The 22911-nt window shown below is 25.1% G+C and overlaps 3 protein-coding genes across 4 annotated transcripts; 1 reads left to right on the top strand and 2 right to left on the bottom strand.

Annotated features, from left to right (window-relative positions):
- Nucleotides 1-473: 473 nt before the first annotated feature.
- On the bottom strand, nt 474-15259 carry LOC113559149. Its single transcript, XM_026964764.1, has 4 exons — nt 14756-15259; nt 14556-14639; nt 4146-4390; nt 474-2187 (listed from the first exon to the last, which is right to left on the bottom strand). The coding sequence occupies exons 2-4, from the start codon at nt 14632-14634 to the stop codon at nt 1939-1941; spliced, it is 573 nt and encodes a 190-aa protein (XP_026820565.1). The 5' UTR covers nt 14635-14639; nt 14756-15259; the 3' UTR covers nt 474-1938.
- LOC113559148 lies at nt 7574-9785 on the bottom strand. Its single transcript, XM_026964763.1, has 2 exons — nt 8585-9785; nt 7574-8487 (listed from the first exon to the last, which is right to left on the bottom strand). The coding sequence occupies exon 2, from the start codon at nt 8484-8486 to the stop codon at nt 7734-7736; it is 753 nt and encodes a 250-aa protein (XP_026820564.1). The 5' UTR covers nt 8487; nt 8585-9785; the 3' UTR covers nt 7574-7733.
- Nucleotides 15260-15422: 163 nt separating the features above from the next.
- On the top strand, nt 15423-22055 carry LOC113559147 (cytohesin-1). Of its 2 annotated transcripts, XM_026964761.1 has the most exons (11): nt 15423-15910; nt 17022-17095; nt 18286-18350; nt 18437-18703; nt 19365-19477; nt 19535-19683; nt 19755-19866; nt 19925-20158; nt 20630-20699; nt 21596-21716; nt 21807-22055. In XM_026964761.1, exons 1-10 carry the CDS (start codon nt 15871-15873, stop codon nt 21681-21683), a joined length of 1212 nt encoding a protein of 403 aa, XP_026820562.1. In that variant the 5' UTR covers nt 15423-15870; the 3' UTR covers nt 21684-21716; nt 21807-22055. The 2 variants fall into 2 exon arrangements, with proteins under 2 accessions (XP_026820562.1, XP_026820563.1); XM_026964762.1 differs by lacking the exons at nt 15423-15910; nt 17022-17095 and adding an exon at nt 18028-18122.
- The last annotated feature ends 856 nt before the right edge of the window (nt 22056-22911 follow it).

Genomic DNA, 22911 nt, shown 5'->3' with positions numbered 1-22911 from the left:
TAATAAATTATAATTTTTAATATTAGAGGTTTAAGCTCTACTGTGTATAATATTAATATAGGATCTATAATATACCATTGTACTTTTCTCAGTTCATAAAATGTGTGGAAGTTATAGTTGCTTGTTTCATGATTTGGGCTATTTCATAAATGGGGTAAAACATTTATACTAAACAATTATTATATAAATAAATAGTTTTTTAATAGCATATGTATATCTACACCCTTTTAATAATCACTCTGTGTTACTTGAGAAATTAGAGATTGCTAATGATAGCATAAGTATATAAAAAATAGAAAAAAAAAACAACGATAAACTGTTATAAAATACTAATTAATTTTTTATAAAATTAAGTATCTAAAATTTAAATATATTTATTTCTATTCATATGTAATTTCAAATACCTTTAATATAGGATTCAAGATTATTTCAACTTTGTTTTAAAAGTCAGATTGTGAGAATAGATCGTTATTTATGTCAAAATTGTACTAACAAAATCACTGAACATGTTGTGAATTTCAATAATTTTTTAAGTTTCTTATACAAATTAAGTTGGCCAATAACATAGAATACATAATTTAATTAAATTTGAGCGAATCATAAAATGGCTATATTTTGATTAAGGACATTACAGTTTATTGATTGAACGGTTAAATTATACTTTGGTCAGTTGTGAAAGGTCAGTCAATTAAAATAATGTACGCATAATACGTAGGATAAAAAATAATAATGGAAGACTTCAAAAGTTACGGTATGAATCCAAAAACTAGCAAAGTCACAATTATTGTTGCCTTGACATTAACATGGACCAGCAAATTGAAAGTTTGTATATTTTTAACATTTAATTGTAGGTATTATAAATTATAATTACATAACGAAAACAAAATGAAGACCCAGATTATTCAAAAAATCAAATATATGTATAATGAATACATTGCTTATTTGCGGTTAAAATATTTAGAGATATGTAGCATATGAATCGGACTAAAATTATTCATAAATGTTGGTTTCATGTTTCATATTGTTGGTCCCATAAATACCTTAAAAATATACATTGTAATTGTATAATAGGTATAAACTGTATAATATAAAACATCCTATTTAGCAATTTAGGATTGATTTACAAGCACTGTTTGGGATTACTTACTGTGGACATAAATTATGAGGATAAAAAATCATAAACCCTTTAACAAAAATTAATAAAAAACGTTTCCACTTTACAATTTTAAAACACAAGAACAAAACGATTTCTATTTGAATTTCCTTACTAGGTATAACATATTAATAAACTCACTACTCAGACCTGTCATCGAACGATGTCGGTGAGAGTTAAAATCACAGACCCGTGTATTTGTATGTGTATGTGTGTGTATATGTGTATATGTGTGTGTGTGCTGTATATTTTATATTGTATAAATATGTATTTTATTATATGTATTTAAGTATTTTATAATAAAATACAATTATAATATATGATTTATTGTGTATAGAGGCACCGAATAATCTTTAGCGAAGATTCGATTCGTTTCGTGTACCACAGGCTAGAACTGATCGCAATTAACCGATTTATATTATCGATTCACCGTTTAACATTAAAAACCTGTAAATATTTTAGATGATCTTTTACATTACATCGTCTATTAAATTTATGTATCTAGTGACTAGTATATACCGTATACATCAAACTCGTTTTTTTTTCGCGGACGAGACCGAAATTCTTCCACTCGATTCTTTTTGGATAACATCGTGCAGGCGACAAAGAGTTAAAATTAAATAACATTTTTTATCTATAAATAATGTTTGACACACTTCATCCTAAAAACAAATGTGTATGTGGTGTGTTTGTGTGTGTGTGTGTGTGTGTGTGTGTGTGAGTGAAGCAAATATAAGCAGAAATCTCGATAGTCTTGCAGTGGCGGTGCGGCGTTCTCTCCTCTATTATGCGGTCAACAGCATGCCAGGCGTCGATGGGGTGGACCTCCTCTGTCGGCGTTTGATGACCCACGGCAGAAGGCAGCACCGGATGATGGCCGTAAGGATACCGACCAGAGTTGTGATCAGACCGGAAAAGATCAACACGTGCTTGTACTGAGACGCGTCCGCACCCGGCTTCAGCTGAACAAGCCCAACGATCAGCAGTATGGCCCCGATGAGTATAGTCACCACGGCTATGTGCAGTACGGACACCTGTGGCAAACATATCCGTACGGCATTTGAGACACACGTTTATGGTTCTGCCACGCGAATAAACAATTTCTCATATGGAATTTGCAAATATCATGTATACGAGTACCTTTGTTGTCCCGCTCGGATCGACCGAAATGGCTCTATTTCATGCAGTTTTTTTTTTATTTTTATACCCTGGTGAACATAAATATAATATAAAATAAAATGAAAAATGCAAAAACAAATAAATAAAGCAAAAATAATAATAATGAATTAATAACTAATAATATTTCAATATAAAAAAAAATAATAATACAACGAATACCGAATAATTTGTTTTTTAATTATTCAATTCAGGTAATTTGTTTGAAACAAAATAGCAATTAAAGATAAAACAAAAAATAGAAGATAATATTTAAGTAATATATTTTATTATCTTATATACGTTCATTCGCAATTCGCATGCGTATACGATTTACCATAATGTACTTACGTACGTCTAATGATGTTTTAAATATTATTTCAATTGCAATAATACATTATAATAAAAATCTTATAGATATATTGGAAACAAGGTGTTCGTGGTGATGGTGCAGTTATATAGGTTATAGGTATAACAGAATTAGAACTGATAATTATAATTTATACTTTACCATGTAATAACTTTTCTGCTAACCAATATTATTGACATTTTTTTTACACAATTTTATTAAAAACTATTTGTTTTTATTTATATTGAAAAATCTACATAGTTGGCAAATCAAAAAATTGTATTTTTCAGTTTTTCTATCACATGATAAATATAATATTTTATCCACATTTTAGTAAAAACCATAATAACGAACGGTTTTTACTAAAATGTGGATAAAATTGATTAAACTACGAGATTTCAAAATATTTCAAAACAGATAACATTGTTATTGAAACAACGATACAACATAGGTAAATATAATTATATAACTATAATTATAATATATTATATAAATTCATGTAGACTGCAGATAAGGATACTTTAAAACTTTAAGGCAAAAACCTTAAATCTTTAAATTTCATTTTTAACTTTTGACGATTGATAACTATAATATTCGACACGTTTCCTTGGAAGGTACAAAGACGTAATATGAAATAATTTTAAAGAGGAAGGGTTATACGCTGATGAGTAATTAAATACAGTGTATATTTTCACTTTACGGGTTTGGCAAGACATTTTTTGTAGAATGAATTATTGAAACGGATGAATACGATAATCGAAAGATTTATTATGTGGGGTTTTCAATTGACTTACAATACTTGAAAACGCAGCGTACGTTCTCGTAAGACAGCAAGACTTTTTTTATGTAGTATATAATGCACCAAGCCATCAACCACCAACCACAGTGTATAATTAAACATATTATGCAAAAAGAAAGAGAGGATTTTATAATTAATCAACAGATATTGCGTCTTCGGTTGATTTTATTGCTTGTCAAAAAAATAAATGTTTTCCGCACACACCAAATATACATAGTTTAAAGTATGTATTAAGTATATTATTAGGAATTTTAATAATAAAAAATAATTTAATAAGCATTTAAGCGATTTAAATTGAAACGTAAAGATAGATAAATGGAGTGGTATATCATGCATTTTTGAGGGTACTTTAACATTATATATTTATACAATCACTCTTATTTTATAAAAACTTTAAATTCTTATTAAAAAAGTTCAAAGCTTCTTCGTACTAAGAAATTAAAATCATAGTTAACTATAATTGTGATATAATTACTTGAAAAGTTTAAATAGTGCCGTAAAAACATTTTTTTTTTTTTTTTTTTACCAACTAAAATCGACTGAGATAATGACCAAGTGTGTTAAGATAATCGTATACGTCAGTAGGATGACTGATACACAACGTTGACCAAAGGCCAATTATAATAACAAAATACACATCGTTGGTCCAGTGGGTGATGAAGGGTATGTGCGGGAAATGGTCGGCTTACTTTTGAACAGACATAGATATCTGGCAATGAGTTTTGGATGTACGGTGGAGATGTGATCGGTGTGCCAGTCTGGGAATGCGGTGACTGCAGTGTTAAAAGACTTGGTCTCCGGTTTCCAGTGGTGTTCGATGAACCTTCCCGATCACCGGTGTTCAGATTATTCACGCACACAACTTTTTTTTCTTGCCTTCGCCGTTCGTGACGGACGGCCACAGCAGGCATCGCTCCAATCATGGTTATTTCGTCTGTATTTTGTATAAACCGAGTAAATAAAATTAAAACGAAAAAAAAGTACATAATAATGTTGAAAAAACTCGCTAATACATAGATAAATGTGTGTTCTACATTATTGAATTCATTCAATTATTATCATGTCTATATCAATTTTACAGATCCTCCTAAGTCCTAACGATATACAACACAGGGTATAAGCATAATTAGTAGCTGCACCCAAAACAAATCCATATCTAACAAAGTAATAAATTAATTGTAATTTTTTATAAATTTTAAAATGATCATAAGTATGCTAAGTTCCGACAGTGATTCAGGTATTCAGTGGACCACCGGCAATGGCTATAGATAGAGTTTAGTCTTAATCCTACAATCTAGAAAAGCAAGTAAAATGACATCCTGCAATAGGCAGTAAATTAATAATCGTTCAATCAAATTATATAAGTTTTATTTTAACTATAGTATAGTATAAATAGAATGATTAGGTTTTAGAATTACTAAAATTATTATATAAATAACTATAGACTATAGCATAGTATAAATAGTATAATTAAGCATTTAGATTTTAGAATTACTAAAATTATTATACATCTTAAAATTAATTGTGAAAAAATAATATTGTATACTTATCAAAAATTTTACAATAGTTATAATGGTATTGTAAAAAGGGTATATTATGCTCGTAATTATAAAAATAAAATAAAAATTATAAAGGATAGAATTTTATGATGTGAAAAACATCATTATTTATAGGTAGGTACAATATGTACAGTTATTAATGTTTATGTTCACTTCAAAAAGTTGACTCAACAGTAAACAATTTCAAAACAAATTATTTACCTGTTGCTGTTAAAAAATGATAATATAAATATGCTATTTATGTCATATTATTAACAACTACACATGTCACACACTCACATTGAAGTATTCAGTTTCAATCTTTATAATAATATGTGTTTTTAATTAACAGATATCTGTAATATATAAGTATTATATATTATAGTTAACTTATATAGTTAATAGTTATAAACTAACAGACTTTTATCACATTAAAACCATCATAATAATATATCATTTATAAATTAAAAAAAAAAAAAACTAATTGTTGAGAAAAATATAAATTACTACCTATATAATATGAGTGTCATAACTCATACATAATCATATAAATTAACAATATAACTGATATAACATGTCATATTGTTAGTAGTCATATATTTGAACATTACATATAAGTGTGTAAAAAGATATAATTTTACCAACTGTCAAAAGCAGCTTTTATATAATATGTAATGTATTAAAATGTTTTGTGAATTGTATGTATCAAAAATTGTTGGCCATGGGCATTATATTATTATGCAACTTCCACTTTGTTTGGAAAGTAAAATTTAAATAGCCCCATACAACTCAATAACAAAATGTATTATTCATTATTAAAATTGTGATAAATATATTACTGACAACAATGGATTGTCTCGGAAATCATTTTTAAAAATATGTTAAAAATTGGATTATATTTTTTATACTATTACTTATAAGTTCTAAACATAACATGTTTTTGATTATATTTCTCATACTTTAATAAATAACTTAAATATTTTTATATATAATTTATACTGTAATAATTAGAATATTGAATTTTAATTTAAGAAAATTGTACAGTAAGATTAGTTTTACTCTTGCTATTACATTTAAAACACATCAGTTTAGTTTTCATTATATCTACAATTATTAATAATAAGTATTATATTTACATAATAATATATTGAAGTCATACTAGTGAGTACTTTAAAAAGGAGTATAAAATAAACAACATTGTTCATAGTTTTCAAGTAATAAGGGTAAATTATTTAATATTTGATAAAATGTTATGTATAATTAAAACAGACAATAATTTGGCACAAACATAATATAAGTAAGTATTATGTATAATAACCACATACATGAGCATAAACAGACAATTAAAACAGTTTTTTTTTCCATAATGAGTCATAACATAACAATACCTATACGTATACGTAAAGAAAATAAATTTTCCCAAATCAAATGCCAATTATATGTACTATATACAACGACAATCAGTATTAAAACCAATTGTAACAAAAATAAATAAGAAAAATAATATATGATTAAAAAATGTTATTTTATTATTTTGATAAATATTAAAATGTCAGTAATAGTTGTTTTAATTTAAATAAGTTAAGCAATTATAATAAATATAGTAATTTTAAATAAATTAATTCTACTTAAATAATTAGTTGAATGATACAATAAGTTACTTATAAAAATTCAATATTTAATGCATTATTATATATTTATATAATATTCATATATGCCTTATACTTATCAATAATAAGATATATAAACACAAAAATCACAGTGCAAGTTATTTCATTCAAGTCAAGAACATGGTTCAAACAAAATAATAGATATGAACACAGAGGTAAATTATCTAAATATTAAACAAATCATTTTACATGGAAATTAAAACCAAAGAAAAAATATGTTTTAATCTTTAAAGTGGTGTTAATCATAATTATAAAATAAAACAATAATAAATAGCGTAAATAAAATAATTAATACTTCTTTGATCCCCGGTGTTCATTTTTGAATTCTTTAAAATCAAGAAAAGTGTTGAGCAAGAATTAAAAGTACAATGATTGCAAAAAATATTTGTTTAAACTAAAAATGGAACGTAAATTAATATTTTCAGTCTTCCAAAAGAAATTCTTCATGAAATATTTAATATACATACTCGTTTATACTTAAAATAAAATTAGCTCCATAGTAGTATTATGATACGAATATTGATTCAATGATTTAAATTAGGTAACAAATTAATCTAAAAACATAACAAAAACAATAACTAATTATACAATAATTGCTTATAATTTTTTCTTATCAAAATTTAAAATATAACTTTCTAATTTGTGATTTTACTGTTTAGGGTAATTATAAGTTGACAATACAATTTTCAAACCAAAAATATTATAATACAAGCAAAACAATAAATACAATATTTATTTTATCTAATCAATTAAATGTTGACAGTTTACTAAATATATTGTGCATTTAAAGTTAATTAACAATATTTAAACACAAAACTAAAAAAGTCAACTAAATAGTATAAAAATATCAAATTACAAGTATAAAATATAAGTATAATTAAATATTTAAATATTAGATAATTAAGGAAGTCAATGTATACATTCATTCATAAAAACAGGCAAATTAAATAAATTTAAGTTAAAATGTAAATATTATTATTAAATATAAATTAAATTTCTTAAAAGTAATTTATCTTAATAACTTCATTTTTTTTTAAAACTATTTATCAAGATAATTTGTTACAACTTACTATGCTTCAGTTGTGTCATAACACCGTGTTACCAATAATTCCCTATTGTATGCATTATGGGTCCTGCCTGGATGCTGTCTCTCTATTTCATGATTATTATATTGATCAACATGTCTATATTCCGAACCAGATGCTTCTTCTTCAGCAATTTGATCAAGATCTGAACCAGGAGAAGTTTGCTGTTGACTCTGACTCTGTTGTCTTGCTTTTTGTTGTTGTTTTGTATGCATAGCACCAGTCTCTGCGTCTGGTACCAGTCTTCTACCTGATCTTGTTCTGGTCAATTGACGTTCCACGTAAGCGGCTAAATCTGATTCTGCTTTGCGGTTAATGAAATGATTCAATACAAGCAAAAATATACCAATTATACTTGAAGTTAAACCAGTTATTACAAGTTCATTAACCCAATTTTTTGAACCCCAAGAAACATAATCATCAGGTATAATTCCAGACCCAATTAAAAAAAGGCCCAAAACCAGAAAAACCACTCCAACATGAAGCATGCCTATGCTAGAAGCGACTTTTGTATCAAGCATTTTAGGTGGTCTCTTTCTTCTCCTTGGCCCCTGTGATAGACTGCCAACAGATCCATGATATTCTGTCGGGCTTGTTACTGTAGATTTAGAACCATGAATCCCACTTTCTATCGATTGAGAACTAAGACGACGTCTTTCCATGTGCCGTTTAAGTTCTGCTCGTCTCTTACGTTGACGTCGAATCGCCAAAGCTGACTGCAAACCAAAACTATGCATTCTAAAAAAAAAAAATACACGAGACAAAAGCATTAATTTATTATTCGAAATTTATAAGTATTAAAAATTTTATATTTTGAGATAACAAATTTTCTTACCTGTTATATGAATGCGACTTTCGAGCTTTATTAAATTTGAAAAAACTTGGTATTTGAAGCTTGTAGATATTACGTGTTACACTTTATTATATAACATCTATTCGTTTGTTATAAATGACGTGCCTATATATTTAACACTGATCACGCAACTTGCGATTTGTTGAAAAAAATCAAAACAAAACGTAATAATATAGTATCGAACAAATGTGTTCAACAGACGACGAGATAATGCGTAAATAAAGTAAACAACGTAAGGCCTGCATGGAATAATCAAGGGTAGTAGTAGGTATGTAGAGAGGAGAATATAGTATTGATCTACAGTAGTGACGGTAAAAACCGTACGTTACTATAGAAACTGTGAGCGTAGCAGCGTAGAGCTCGCGATTTATTTCATACTACACTAATAGGAAATTATATTTATTTTTCCGTACTCAAATACATTATTGTTTTAAGAAACTTTACTTATTTGGAAAGAAAAAATTTCTAAGTCGCCTTACATAAAGACAAAAATTGTACCCTATATGAAATATTACATTAATGAATCATTAATAATTTCACAGATATAGAATATAGAATATCCCTTATTAAGATTTAAGACGGATAAAATAACATATGAAAATAAATCGAAATATGCGTTCATAGTGACGTAATACTCCGATGGATCAATCGAAAAAAAGAGAAACAGACAACGTATACAAACTAACATAGTCTGTCCCTTTTCTAAAAAAAAAATAAGAAACTTTCAGGCTTTACTAACCAATTCAATTGTTGATATCTGTTCGTTGAATCACAGATATAACCATTCACGACCAATTTCAACATAAATATAATAAAATATTAATATTATATATTATATTATATTTATCCATAATGGTACATTAGTTATATACATATAATTTATTGCTTTTTAGTACGGACAATGTTAGGGTTCAATAAATTACATCTACGTCATAGCGCCAACTTCTAATAGGTATTCGACATGTGACTTAAAAGTATAAAAAATCGATATTAATTTAAAGCGTATGGATACAATTTCCAAAATGTGAGGCTCAATAAATGCGATTTTTTTAAATTTCATACGCTAATGGCTAATATATCTTTAATATTTAGTATTATGTAAATTCATAAATAACTAAATTATGTTTATATAGATGCATAATGAACTTAATAAAACTACATGAATATCATGGAGTTCGTTTGTTTATTCAATTATTTTACGTTGGATATGAACAGAACATTTAATTAGAATTGTTGGAATAAAAATGAATCTCGGAGCTATCGTTTCTAAATAATCATAAAAATAAAACCCATGTGAAAGTATAAAGTTCAAGAAATAAACCATCCTAGATATTATTTATTTTAGTAATTAAATTGATTTTTTTTAAAAAGTTTATAGTTTCTAATTTCATACCATACATACATTCGACATACCTATTCTTTTTATCTATATATTAAAACATCAAATAATAGGTACCTCAAAAATCTTAAAACAAACTTATAAACCTGAAAACTTCAATAACAGAGAATTTTTTGTTTGAACCATGTGCAGTAATTTATTATTGATTTAAAATTGTTAATAACAGCTCATAGAGCTAAGTTTCCTACTATAATATACTCATAAACCCATTAAAAATATTATTACTATTATAAAAAAAAGTAATTGTAGATACAAATACTTTAAAATCAAGTCACTAGCAACTATTAATATAAATCTAAAATACAGAACTAAATATACTCACTAAAAAATATTACAAGACAATATTTACTCATACCCCCTCCCCTTGAAAATTGGTTATGAGTACTGTTTTGCCTACTTCTTCTTATTAGAAAATAATAAGATACTCAAAATGATTTTTGATACAAAAATAAAAATATATTATTATAAAGACATGTTTATTGAAGAGTATATAATTTTATAATTATTATATTATGAACTTCAATTATACATAAACAATATTTTGTTATCTTTTTTTTTTTTAAGTGTTAATTCATTTATTCTTTATAAAAAAGTGTTTGTCCCAAGCCCATAGGGTATACAATCACACAACCTGCATACCCTGAGTATACACCTATGGTAATACATTTTCAACATAGGGAGATTGACTTTGAAATTGTATGCAATCATCTGTTTGCCGTTCCTATTAATTATAAAAAAATAATGACTTTTAAAAAATAAACTACACAATTATTCCAATTCATATGCTTACATATTATAACAAAGGCCATCAATTAAGTTACAAATGTATCATTGCATTCTAACCATAAACAAAATGCAATTGCCAAAACCACAATATTGTACACAATAAATTTCACAAAAACTCCACTACAAAAAGAAAGTAGAATTCAAGAACTTATTCAGAAAATTCAGTGAGAATATTACATTGAAATTGATCCATGAATTTTTTTTAATAAAACCTCTTAAAGTTAGGTATCTTAACTCCTATTTATTTATTTCAAAGTTCATTGCATTTCTTGCACGCACAAAAAAAACTATTAATTATACCAAATTTTATCCATAGATTGTAATTATTCAATAACAATAAAAAAAATAGACTATTATAAAAAATGTGTTTGTTTTAGGACTCTGTTTATATTTAAATAATAGAAAAAAGAATTTAATTTTCTTTTTTAACGAATAAGGCAATTTAAAAAATAAATTTTTACAGAGGTAATTTTTGGCTTTTATCATAATTATAATGGGTTATAATTATTGTAACACCATTGACGTTGGTAATACATACAATATACATAGTATTATTATACAGTAAGATCATAAAATAGATAACATTGATAATGAAAAACTTTATTTAACTATAAATTAATATAGTATATTCCATATCTAAATTATATTAATTTTGTAGTTTAAGTAATTAATTCAAGATAAGAATAAAAAAAATACAAATTTATAGTGTTCGAGACTAATTACTTTAATTTTTATATACTTTTATTTGAAAAAGAAAATAATCGAGCTGAAAAACTAAATATGTTTAAATTATTTTTAATAAATTTCAAGTTAATTCTTTATTTCTTATAAAATTTATACCTAGAACTTATTTTATCAAATTTGATATTGCTGTTACTCAAAATACCTATGTAAAATGTGAAAATATTCATATTTAAATGTTTAATGCAAACATTGAGACTTAAATTTCTAATTATTAGTACATCTATAATAGTGCCAAATGGTTTATTTATAGGCGGAGATTAGGGAGTGCTTAGTCTCTTTCCAAAAAAAAAAAATAATCAAAAGCTCCCTCAAAATTTTTAAACATTTTTCAAAGTATTAAATAGATATCTATTTTGCAATAATATTGCCAAATATAACCCCCCTAAAATTCAATCAAATCTCTGCCTATGGGTCTATTTAACTATTTATACTTGAATGCCGAATATTTATAATAGGTTATTAGTCTATTACCCATAGCATACAAACATTTTAAAAAGTAATTAATGGTTACTAAATACTGAATATTTTAAAATATCTAATTAATTATTCATATAAATGAATTGAAACATTGTATTAATATTTTTTTTATACAATAAATATTCTATTTTAGGTATACAGTTGGTATCATCTATGACTAATGAACTGTTAAATTATTTACATACATATTTTAGTTTATAAAAAGTAAAGACATTTAAAAAAATTAAATATGAATAATTTTTAGAAAATCAATTATTTTTAACTGTACTATATTAAAGTTCCATGTAAGTAGGTATATAATTTCACCGAAGAGATATTGGACGAAATCATATGATATCAATTTTAGGGTTGTTAATTTATTATAATATACACAGTTTAAATATATATAATTTACATAAGCGCTGATTTGTATGTTGTATTAACTGATAATGTCATTACAATCTGTTATTTTGTATATTATACAACAATAGGAAATTTTTCCAAGACCTTGAAATTAATGACATTGCACCAAATGCATTGTAACGACCAGTGTCGTTATAGATGATAAAAACTAAACATTTAAATTAAATAAGTTCTTTTAAATAATAATCATTAAAATCGTTTTTACATTTAAACAAAATACATTCTCTAATTTTTTTAATTATAATTATAGAAATTGTTCAAATACATTAAAAATAAAAATATATACATTAATTTTTATAGTATAAAATGAGAAGAATTTACTTAAAACGCGTAGAGAAGTTTGAGCAAAATGTAAAAATAAAATCATTATATGAAATATAATAGGTATAAAGATCTGTGGTTAGTTATTATAATGTAAATAAAACAATAGTATTTAAATAAAACAACTTAAGTCCGAGAGTTTAGTACTAATTTATTAATAGGTAATATATTTTTTTAATAAAGCAATGACAATGTTGCAATTATTAAAATAAAAGTAGTAACTGACTATTTAAAATTAATACTTAAGACTAAACGTAGTATGAAACTTAAATAATTGTCTGTTAAACTAATAATATTAACCATAAGTAATTATGAAGAAATAATGATCTAATCTTAACAAAAATAAGTTTGAATTAAAATTATGAAAAATAACATCAGTTGCATTAACTTTTTTCCGGAGCAATCTATGAGTTAGGTTCAAGGCACCTAAAATATTAAGTCATTTAAGCGGTATTTAGTCTGAGACTTTAGTAATAGTAAAACTAAAACATCCTAATCCTTGACCATTGGGTAGTATAACAATTATTCTTAGGTAAATGATGTAAATACTAATTTTGTTTTATATTGTAGGATTTGATGATTTTTTTTTAAGTATTTGAGAGTACTTCCCACTGAATAACACAAATTGTGTTATGTACTCAAATTTGAAAAATATTGTTTAAGTGCTAAAAATGTTTTTCTTTGGTGCAATTTGTCAATATTTTAATACTTACATTTAGTTTGGCATTTTTTTAAATGTAGAACTGATAAATTTAAATGTTAATTATTTTAATTTATAACTAATAAATTATTCAGAAGATTCAAAATACAAACATAAAACATGAACATTAATATAGTTTATATTTTAAGGTTATTTTAATTTTATTTACAGCACTGGCCCTGAATAATATTCATAGAAGTGCAGGTCATGCTCTGTACACTTTTTATTTCTATTAGTTAATTAATATTAAAACAACTAGGGTAGCCAAACTTAACAATCCCATACATAAATTAAGTACCTCTAGTTAACAAAATATTTCTTTTTTCCACATTATAATATATAATATTTGCTTTTATTTTAACATAATAATCAATATGACTATAATATTCTTAATATTATTGTACTAATAACTAAAAATAAAATTACTTAAATGTATAAACTAAATCAGATATATATTTTTTTAATTCATTGATAATATAAATAACATGGCTAATAACTTCTATAAATATAAATCATATAATATAGATTATAGATACAAATACACAGATTACACTATAGTCATTAAAATAATTATGAAAAACATTTTAACAATGTTGCCCTTAACAATAATTATACTATTACATTAATCTAGTCATATTATATGAAAAATTATTAATAATTGGGTATTATGAACTGTGTACTTATTTAAACACTGTACAATTCTGTTTCATTACTATGTTCATAAAATACCTAGTGCATTTTCTTCAAACTATTAATGATAAATTGACTAGAGCTCTTACTACTCACTACCTAGTTAATTTTAACTGTTTCCAAAAGATTAATACTATACTATACTATACTATACTATACTATACAGCTGTAATATTGAAATTTAAAATACAAAAACCAAAATTATCTAGGTTATCTATTATATATTATTAGGTATCTACCTAATCCAAAATCTAATGTTTGGACTATGGGCCTAATATGAACCCAAAAAATACACTACCTAGTGCAGACGAACCAATGTCATAATATATGGAACTACGTTTCAAAATCTAGACTTCAAAATAAATACTATTAACAGGATTTCAGAAGAACGTCTTAAATATATTACAGTCGTGTTAAAAAAATATTTCACTTACGTAGTTTGGTGTTTCGGTATGAGCCTCCTTGCAACAGGTACTGAAGTTGCAATCCCGGCTTGTGTTTAACAGTATTCATACACCCTAGATCAGAGAAAGAAACTGTAAGTCTACATGTGTACATTTGTATTGTTATTATTCTTATAATTTGACGAGAACGTTTCATGAACAAGAAAACAGTGCTCGTAAGGGATGCTGACCGTTTCCTTTGATCTGGCGTGGAAGCGACAACGTAACGACAACGTCCTCTTCTTAGCTGGAACTCGTGCTGCCAGACACCGTAAACCATTTAAACGTTGCCATGCTACCCAAACAATAATCTCCGAAGAAGCCCCGTACGCGATCAATAGCAACCACAATATTGCTATAGGTGCCTATTGCCTGTGGTAAATCCTCGGCAGTCAATACGGACGCATCATCAACTCAAGTCTCATTACTCTCGATCACTGCTCTCCGCTCGTTTATCCATGCACTCGAGTCTCCTCAGTCCTCGACAATAATAATTTATTTACTTTTATTTATTTATTATTATTATTATTATTATTATTATTATTACCTATGTATGATTATTATTTATTACTATCACTACGATAATATTTTCTACAGTGAGCGGTAATCATCAAAATAATTAGACCAATAATATTCCGATCACGATAGCTACTACCGTCTAGTTTCCCCGTCGACCGTGACGTCATACGGAAGTGGTTTCTCACGTTCGTATATGGGACGTGGGTGTGCGTGCTCGGGACTGCGAGTGTCGCGGGGTCCGGAGATCGTCGTGCAGTCCCGTACACCCCGTCGTCCGCGGCCAGTGCGCCGTTATCACGGACCGAATGAGTCTTTTGTTTTTCAAATCTCACAAAAGACGCGTTATCATGTTTTGATATTAAAATATATAATAATAACAATACGTCGATATCGAGTGTACATTTGTAAACTGTTGTTGTGAATTTGTCATATTATTCTATTATACTACTATACTACTGTTTTTGTGCGTAAGAAATATATTTTTTTTTCGCTCGCGAATAGGATCTTTTTCTGAATTGACCGAGAATCGAGACTCGACTACGACGATCGATTTTTCAAACGTATCTCGCACGAAACCCACTTACGGTTACTCTGTCGATTCTGGTCCCGTCTTGAAAACGTGTCGTCGCCATCGGTTTCGTCCACAATAAAAACGAGACTCGTCAACAGTACGTTTCGATTTCTCCTCTACGTATTCGTGAGATAGGTAACGACCCGTCGTCGACAATGATCGAATTCATGATTGTACCTGTGCTGTGATTATGAAGTACACCAAGAGGCATCTAAAATGAACGTTCCATACATCAATGACACTTTTAACATAAATGGTAGGTGTACTTTCTTAGTTTGCCACATACCATAACAGAATACAGCTCTGCCATTTGTGTGAATGGGTGTGCAAAATATTCACAGAGAATTGGTCAATAAATACAATCTTAATATAATCTTAGTATTATAGTTTGTATTTCTATTTCATTATAATCTAATATAACACAGGTTAGGATTGGTTATTGGTTAGTTAATATATTTTTTATGAAAAATTATAAGTATGTTTCAAGTGTCTTTAAAGTGTAAACACTAAACAATATAAATCTCATAGGACTAATTTTATACTTTGGAGAACTTAATTCTTCAGTTGCTCCATCAATGTGATTTACAATGATAATATTAATAAAATATTTATCACACATATTGTACATAAATTAACTAGCAAAATATAAAATTTATAGTTACAATCATATTTTAAATCTACCAAAAATCATATAATTGGTAATAATAATAGTAGGTCATATGCCATAGCTTTCTAAAATTGTACATTTTATTACATTTGAGAACACAATGACACTATATTAAAGGCAATACATAATTAAATCAATCAAACAATAGAAATTTCAAATGCAAGGATTTTATACATCTCCATATACATACAAATATAATGCTCATCTATTTTAAATGCAATACCATATCTCTACACACTTAAAAATATTCATACCATAACTGAACTTTTAACATAGTGTTAAATATAAATTAGTTTAAATTTCAATTAAATAATTTATGCTAGTTAACATTATGATAGCTTTAATTAACTTTTATTATTATTCAAAAAATTGTTTTTAATTTTAATTATACTCATTCGTGTTTTGATTCTTATTTTAACATCAGATATACAATTTATTTAATAATAGAGTATTATCAATGTAATTATTATATAATCAAGATAAAAATTATAACCCAAGTTTTAATGTTGATTAATATTTATATATGTCTTAAAGAAAAAATTCCATTGTTATAAATTTGGAAAGAAAATTTTTAAATTTTTTTTATATATATATTTTTAATAATTTTATATTAAATTAATATTTACATAAGTAATAATACTTGAATGAAAAATAATTGTGAATGATTGTACTTAATAATTTATTTATTTTTTTATTTTAGAACTTTCAACAGATCAACAAAAACTGTTAATCGAAATTAGACGTCGTAAAGCAGAATTATTACTTGAAATACAAGTTAGTATATTATTATGATTTGTAATATTATTGTATGTTATTTTATCTTTCATATTATATATTATATTGAAATGTTAACTAATGTAAAAAAAATGTATATTAAACAAAATTGTATCTATAAACATTAAACAACTAATAAGTTGGTGTAATTTATTTAATTTAAAAAATAATACTAAAATCAATTTAAATATTTAAATTATTTAGAAGAAAACAATTATAACTAATGGCTAATTATAAGGATTAATATTTAATTAGTTTAGTATTATTATTTCATTAACTTGTAATAGTTTCTATGAAATTGTTCATTGAAATGTCCATTTATTGATCTATCATACATTCATACGGGTTATTTTGTTCATTACTATAACTAATACAAAATAATTTTTTTATTTGATGATTAGGTTATGAATATTTTCCAATTGTATAACGTTTGATTTTATTAACTATGTATCAAATTGAATAATAAATACTGAATTAAAAAAAAAAATAGTTTTGTATTTAAAGTGTATACTATATTTAACTAATATACAAAATAGAAAACCATTTAAGATACATTTCAAAATGCATATATTTTACTTATCAACACTTTTAAGAATAAAAACCAAATATTAAAAGGTACTCCTTAAAAGGTTTACAAAATTTAAATTACAAATGCCTTCATCTTAGATACAATTCAATATTTTTCAAAAATAAACAAAAATTTAAATTTTAAATTATTATCATTTAGATATAAGTACCTACTATTAAGTAATCTTTAACAAATACTCACATTTTAAATTAATGCGTGGCATGTTTTATCACATGGATTAATCCAATTTCATATTAGTACTTGAACAAATAGATAAACTTGCAAAACAAATTATTTGTTGTTGAAATTGTACATTATTAATTTAGACTATATTATAAACTTGTTATGTTATCTATACCATATCTGTGTATTATGTTTTACTACAATATTAATTATTAATTTATTGAACATTCCTAAAAAAATTATTTGCATACTTAATTTTGACAGTTTTCGGATGACGTATGAAAGCTCTTTTATTTTATTAATATTGTGTTTTCATATATTATTCATTTTTAATTGTTTCAATTTAACATTTTTTGTGTAAATCTTTATTAATGAAAATTAATACTATGTTCAATATAAATTGTAAAACTATTCTTAATATTTTATTTTATTTTTTTAGCAATTGAAAGATGAATTATCCGAAGTTGTTAGTGAAATGGAAAACATGGATTCCAATGACGATAGGTAATTATTCATTTTATTAATTTACCTCAAATATGTATTGTATAATTTATTAATTTATAATAAATACTATATTTTCTCTGTTTTAGTAAAAATCAAACCAAAGCTAAACAAATATCGATTGGTCGTAAAAAATTCAATATGGACCCAAAGAAAGGAATTGAATTTCTTGTTGAACATGGTCTACTAAATCACAATGAAGCTGATGTTGCTGCTTTCCTCTATAAAGGAGAAGGATTAAATAAAACTGCAATTGGCGATTATTTGGGAGAACGAAATGATTTTAACGAAAGAGTTCTGCGAGAGTTTGTTTCTCTACACGATTTTACTGATCTCATATTGGTCCAAGCTCTAAGGTATATAATTAAATTATTCCCTAGAAATCAATAATAATGAAGTTCCCAGTAAATAGTGCTTATATATGACATTAAAAATCATATATTTTCACATTTCTGTAATTATATGATTATAAAATAGTTTGGTTTGTTCATAGAATGGCATTCATGTTTAATATATTTTTTTTTTTATTAACTTTTGTCGTGAATATTTTTTACTAAATATTTGAAATGTAGAGAAAATTTACTTAATATTGGGCATAACTTTTTTTTCCGTGGTACTTTATTAAACCAAATTCAGCCGTGGTGTGCCCCACTGTAAATTCCATGAAAAATAGAACTAAAGAATACTCATTGATAACGATAAATTATTTATTATGAGCCATAGACCATGGACCCTATATTATAGGGTGATACTAAATTATATTAAAGTAGTGGTTATTTCTTTTATTAAATGCTGAAACAACAATATCAACTTCTTTTAAAAAAAAACATTATAATTACTTTTCTTCTATATTCATAATAATATAAAATATATAAGTAGATAAAACTAATTACTGTTTAACTTTAACATAAAATCCATTAATTGTGGTTAGTTACAAGACTGTATGAGTATGATTTAATTTATATTAATTTAAATAGACTGCTGATTATTTAATAAACAATGTTCTATTTTTTTAAGACAATTTCTATGGAGCTTTAGACTTCCAGGCGAAGCACAAAAAATTGATAGAATGATGGAGTGTTTTGCAGAAAGATATTGTCAATTAAACCCAAATATTTTTACCAATACAGGTAAATTACCTCAAAATTGTATTATTTATAATATTATTTAATTTATTATTTTTGTAGATACTTGTTATGTTTTATCATTTGCTATTATAATGTTAAACACAAGTCTTCATAACCCTAGTGTCAAAGATAAACCATCAGTTGAACAATTTATACAAATGAATCGTGGTATCAACAATGGTGGAGATTTACCTCGAGAACTTTTAATTGTAAGTTCAAAATTTTATTTTTGAGACTTACATATGTATTTTTTAATTTTTTTAATTTTTTGTTCTTTAAGAGTTTATATGATAGCATAAAAACAGAACCTTTTAAAATTCCTGAAGATGATGGTAATGACTTAATGCATACATTCTTCAACCCAGACAAAGAAGGATGGCTATGGAAACAAGGTATATATATTACATTATTTTAATTTCTTATATTTTTGTTAAAATTTTAAATTTCTAGGTGGACGTTATAAAAGTTGGAAGCGTCGTTGGTTTATTTTAAATGATAATTGTCTATATTATTTTGAATATACAACTGACAAGGAACCTAGAGGAATAATTCCACTTGAAAATATTGAAGTACGGGAAGTATCTGATCGCCATAAACCGCATTGTTTTGAATTGTATGCAGCTCCTGGAACTACAGACTTTATTAAAGCTTGTAAAACAGATAGTGAAGGAAAAGTAGTAGAAGGTAAGAATAATTATAAATTAATAATTAATTATTATTACTCTGTAAATAATTGTTCCATTTTCTAACTTAAAAGAATCAAACTCTGAGTGTTTGATATGTTTATAAATCAAACTGAAAATTAACATAGTTAAACCATAGAAAAGTATTGAAGTATAAAATGGGCTATAGAATTAATAATAATTAATAACTTAAGTATTAAAGCACTATTACTTTTTAATAGGTGAGACTCTTAAAATTAATACTTAATAATTAATTACACATATATATATATATATATATGTAATGAATGATTGGTTAAAAATATTCATAATTCTGATTTATAATGTTTATTTGCTACCAATATAAAATATCATTAGTATTAAATAAATAATGCTATTTTAATTAAAATTATAAAACTGTATTATTGATAATTTTACAAACAAAAATTAAATATTGTCAATCATATTAATTAACTGAAATATTGTATTTTAGGTAAGCATACTGTTTATAGAATGTCAGCAGCTACAGCAGAAGAAAAAGATGAGTGGACAAAATGCCTTAAGTAAGTTTAAAAAAAATTATTTTTAATAGTGGTTAGGATAAATTAAGTTTATATCGTCTTAAATATAGGGATATCATTTTTTAATAGATGTAGAAATTTATTTAGAAAGCTTTAAGTGAACCATAAATTTATTTAGGTTTACAAATAATCAATATTTGAAGATCAATCGTTAATTTTAAAATAATTCTAATTGTAATATCCAATTCGTGAGTAGTGCCAAAGAAAATACACATACTCATCACATGTAAATAAAATATTTGTCTAGCTCTATATGTTGTTTGAAATCAGTATAATCTACTATGACTCATATCTTTGACTCAGCATTTAGTTTATTCTTTAAACCAAGATATAATCTTAAGAGTATGTATGCACATTATTTATTTATTTTCTTTCTATAAACTATGGAAAAATGTACAATTTTAATAAATGCTCTTAACTAACATTATAATTATACAAATATATACTGAATAGTTAAATGTATTTAACTATATATTATGAGTATTTATGACATAGTTTAGTATGAGGCCTTTAGTCTGGTTTATTTTCACTATTTTTCTGTGCCATTTATCATTTAAGAATTATTATTAAATGAATTTCCAAGTGCATATTATATTTATTTTACTGGGAATGCAGTATAATTGGATTTAATATACTTTTGAGTTAATTAAATTAACTTAAAAAATATTACCTATAATATAAACTTTAACAAAAATATTAATTTTGTACAATTTTTTTTAATTACTTATTACATCAAAATTAATAACGGTTTTTATCACTTAACCTACACAATAATGATAAAATCATGATTCATCTCAATCGAAATTGATGACCATAACCATCACTATGTCAACATGTGTATGTGATTATTTTTAATAATTTATCATTATAATTTTCAGACAAAGTATTAGTCATAATCCTTTTTATGACATGTTAGCAGCACGTAAAAAGAAAGCACAAAAAAACAGTGTTCATGGTCGAAGCTAGCGTCATTTATTCGACTGTTTAAAACAGTATTTGGTAATTTATAATTATAAAATTATAAATATTATTCATTTTTAATTAAACATAAACTATTATTTTAGTTTTAAAATGTATTTTTATTTTTAGTGTACTCTGATGTATTCGTATGGACACTTTAGATACTGGAAATCTAACAAAGAAGATCAATTAAACAAAACTTTCAAGTAAAATAATGATATTCAACCATTTATTTTTTGTTTTTTGTATCATTTGGATCAAAATGAAATTAGTCTGATTGAACAATAATCAATATTTTTTATTGATTTGCACATTATTTTATTATGAATATAATTTTTTTTAATATACCTCCTGGCTTCACCAAATTTATACTTTAAAAGCTATAATTTTCATAACTTTGTTCAAATTTATTTTATTATTATATATTCTGTTTATTATCACAATTTTATAGTTATTTTTATAATATATTATCTAGTCCCAACATTTTACATAATTATTGTTTTAAAACTTACTTTATGCATTGTTTTGGTGGAATTTTTGTAAATAATTTAAAAATAAGTATATTTGTTCATAAAATTAAATAAAATTAATAATTAAATTGTTGTTTATTTTGTCTAATCATGTTATTGATAAAAAAAAATGAAGATAATTTTATAACTAAAACATCACAAATATTTTATCATGTTATTTTTAATTGTGTCAATTGTACCTTGTCATTAAATAGGTTACCTACTATGTAATGAATTTATAAAGACTTAAATTTTAATTCAATGGTGTTTCATTGTATTTGAAAAATTGTTCTTGTAAGTTGCACTCATATTTTAAAGGTATTTTTGTATATCTAGGTACCTAGTTAATAATAATATAGGTATGTAATGAATAATGTTAAATCCTTAAAAAAAAATATTTTTATTGATATACAGGTACAGGTGTACTAATAAACAATTAAAATTGTATACATTTATGTAATTTTGTGTGTGATTATGCGATCATGCCCAGCGAAATACTGTGAAGATCTCAATAATCTCATAATTCTATATTTTAATAATAAATTAGTACAAACATAAAAAAATATAACTGAATCAAATTATTAAATTGTACAGTATATCTACTCTGTAGCTGTAATCTAGTGTTAGAAATCCTAGGGATTGCTGATACTTCCTCCAATTATTTACGTACATTTATGGTCATGAATTACATATTTACACAATAAGAAACTTCACATATTCCCCAG

Source organism: Rhopalosiphum maidis, chromosome 4, assembly GCF_003676215.2.
Source record: "Rhopalosiphum maidis isolate BTI-1 chromosome 4, ASM367621v3, whole genome shotgun sequence".
Classification (NCBI taxonomy): Eukaryota; Metazoa; Arthropoda; class Insecta; order Hemiptera; family Aphididae; genus Rhopalosiphum; species Rhopalosiphum maidis.
This window is presented reverse-complemented; position numbering and strand designations above follow the sequence as displayed.